Below are 3,188 nucleotides of genomic sequence, written 5' to 3'. Positions count from 1 at the left end.
GTATCTCTAACATATGTTATGCTAACTTGACATTGATGAGACGTTAGATGTATATAAAGATGTATCTCTAACATATGTTATGCTAACTTGACATTGATGGGACGTTAGATGTATATGAAGATGTATCTCTAACATATCTAATGTTAACTTGACATTGATGTGACGTTAGATGTATATGAAGATGTATCTCTAACACATGTAATTCTAACTTGACATTGGTGGGACGTTAGATGTATATGAAGATGTATCTCTAACATATCTAACGTTAACTTGACATTGATTTGACTTTAGATGTATATGAAGATGTATCTCTAACATATGTTATGCTAACTTGACATTGATGGGACGTTAGATGTATATGAAGATGTATCTCTAACACATGTAATTCTAACTTGACATTGATGGGACGTTAGATGTATATGAAGATGTATCTCTAACATATCTAACGTTAACTTGACATTGATTTGACTTTAGATGTATATGAAGATGTATCTCTAACATATATAATTCTAACTTGACATTGATGAGACGTTAGATGTATATAAAGATGTATCTCTAACATATGTTATGCTAACTTGACACTGATGTGACGTTGGATGTATATAAAGATGTATCTCTAACATATGTTATGCTAACATGACATTGATGTAACGTTAGATGTATATAAAGATGTATCTCTAACATATGTTATACTAACTTGACATTGATGTGATGTTAGATATATATGAAGATGTATCTCTAACATGTGGTTTCAGGTTTAATGAAGTCGTTCCAATGGAAATGCACTGGGGAGGTCTGAAGTCTGCGTCAACAGAATAAAGAGACAGCGATGATTCAACGTTGACGAACATCATGTTTAATGACGAAACTAAAAAAGGCAAAAAAAATGCAAATAAATTATATAAAGTTGGAAACATCTTTTACACAATTAAGCAGTGACCGAAAGCTGCTAAAACCAAGTGTTAAATAATTTGGACTAATAAACTTCACAGCTCGGCTATTTGATATATGGACGGCTCAATCTACTCTCTTTGGCTTTCTGAATCTAACTCTCGGCCACAGGTTGTCCTTAGCAACTCTTAACAGGAAATACATTGGCTAAAGGGGAGAGATGGAGATGTTGCATAGTGTTCTCCGGTTGTCCTTAGCAACCGGCAACAGGCAATACAACAGCTAAAGCAGAGAAATTAAGATGTTGCATAGTCGTCTCAGGTTGTCCTTAGCAACCGGCAACAGGAAATACAACGGTCTCAGGTCGTTCCAATATGGACGAGTTAAGTCGGCACTACAAATACGTAACCGTCACTGTGGCGTGCCGCGCTGCAGAGGCAGGACTTGTGTCACCAGCTTGAGTCTAGGAGCAGCCGCATTCGTCCACCACCATGTCCTGGATGTCCTTCTTGATGATCTTCTGCTCCTCGTTGTAGTACAGCATGGACATGGCCCGCAGCCGCGTGGGGACGCAGCAGGACCGGGCGCCCTGGAACGGGCTGTAGCCCCGCATGCGGTAGTGGTTGATGACGGTGGAGTGGAAGGACAGCGCCGAGCCACTAAAACCCGCCATGTGACTCGGACACTCCCCCTCGCAGTAATTGGCATGGTAACCGGACGGCGCAATAATCCAGTCGTTCCAGCCGATGTCTTTGAAGTTGACGTAAAACTGGCGTTTGCAGCAGACGCGGATCTTCCCGTCGCACTCCAGACCTCGTTTGACTCGCCGAGGCGTCGCCTCCTCGCCGGCTTGCAGCACGGCCATGAGGAACGGACGGTGAGACTGGTCCCTGTGGGACTGGTCTCGGTGGGTCTGGGCCCGGTGGGTCTGGGCCAGGACGGGCTCGGCGTCGCCGCACAGCGGGCAGGACACCCGCAGGTGGAGCGAGCCTCCACCTGCGTCCAATAGCGCCTGCAAGCTGTGGGATACGCCAAGCGTGTGCCAGCCGCTGCGCCGAGCGTCCACCATCTTCTCCGAAACACATTCGTCAGTCTTATCGCCGCTGTTGTCACGGTGACACTGCAGCAGCCGCAGCAACACTTTGCCGCCTGCTCGTTTTCCCTTCTTCAGGAAGATCCAGACGTTGGCCAGCTCCACCGTGGCGCCGCCGTCCTGGGACAGGTCAAAGGTCACGCCATCCGGGGACACTCCTGCGGAGAGGGAGAGAGAGTTATTATGGTTAGGGTTGGTAACCATGGTGATAACACCATAAATAACATCAAGACAAGATGAAGAACATTAAGAGGCTATTAGTCATGTAACCATGGTGATAACACCATAAATAACATCAATACAACATGAAGAACATTAAGAGGTTATTAGTCATGTAACCATGGTGATAACACCATTATAACATCAGGACAACACGAAGAACCTTAAGAGGTTATTAATCCTGTAACCATGGTGATAACACCATAAATAACACCAGGACAACATGAAGAACATTAAGAGGTTATTAATCATGTTACCATGGTAACCCATAAATAACACCAGGACAACATGAAGTACATTAAGAGGTTATTAATCATGTTACCATGGTAACCCATAAATAACACCAGGATAACATGAAGAACATTAAGAGGCTATTAGTCATGTAACCATGGTGATAATGGTCCTGTATGGTATGGTAACCATGGTAATTACACCCTGAATGAACAAAGACGATGTGATTAACGATGCCTCTAAATAAACTCCCTATGAGCACACACCCTATAAAAAGCCGGGCTGGTTCAGGAATCCACCACTTTGTTTCCTGCCCGGTAATTACTGACGCCCTCATTCGTCTGAATGGAGAGATTACTCACGGCCCAGACCCCTCGGTATGCCCCCCACCCCCCCTTGCTGTCCCCTAATTTAGGGCCTTTGAGGGACATTTTTAATTAAAGAATACTCTCAAAGAGAAACTATTTATAGCACAAAGCCTTTCTTTACATTCATGTAGGCTAACAAGCAACATTCATCTTCATCTTCATCATCATATTTTATAACTGAACTCTAAAAACTCATCTTTCACACGCTTCAGATTGAGGAATGATCGATGATTCAGAATGTCTTGTATCTTCTTTAACTATACATCTAACCCTACAACTAGACATCTAACCCTACAACTATACATTAGCCCTATAACTATACATCTAACCCTACAACTATACATCTAACCCTATAACTATACATCTAACCCTACAACTATACATCT

At 43.2% G+C, this 3,188-nt stretch overlaps 1 protein-coding gene across 1 annotated transcript; it reads right to left on the bottom strand.

Moving 5' to 3' along the window:
* Positions 1 to 1,353: 1,353 nt before the first annotated feature.
* Positions 1,354 to 2,188, bottom strand: inhbab (inhibin subunit beta Ab). Its single transcript, XM_034887302.1, has one exon. The coding sequence runs from the start codon at positions 2,186 to 2,188 to the stop codon at positions 1,355 to 1,357; it is 834 nt and encodes a 277-aa protein (XP_034743193.1). The 3' UTR covers position 1,354.
* Between the last annotated feature and the right edge of the window lie 1,000 nt (positions 2,189 to 3,188).

Source organism: Etheostoma cragini, chromosome 12 (assembly GCF_013103735.1).
Source record: "Etheostoma cragini isolate CJK2018 chromosome 12, CSU_Ecrag_1.0, whole genome shotgun sequence".
Taxonomy (NCBI): domain Eukaryota; kingdom Metazoa; phylum Chordata; class Actinopteri; order Perciformes; family Percidae; genus Etheostoma; species Etheostoma cragini.
This window is presented reverse-complemented; position numbering and strand designations above follow the sequence as displayed.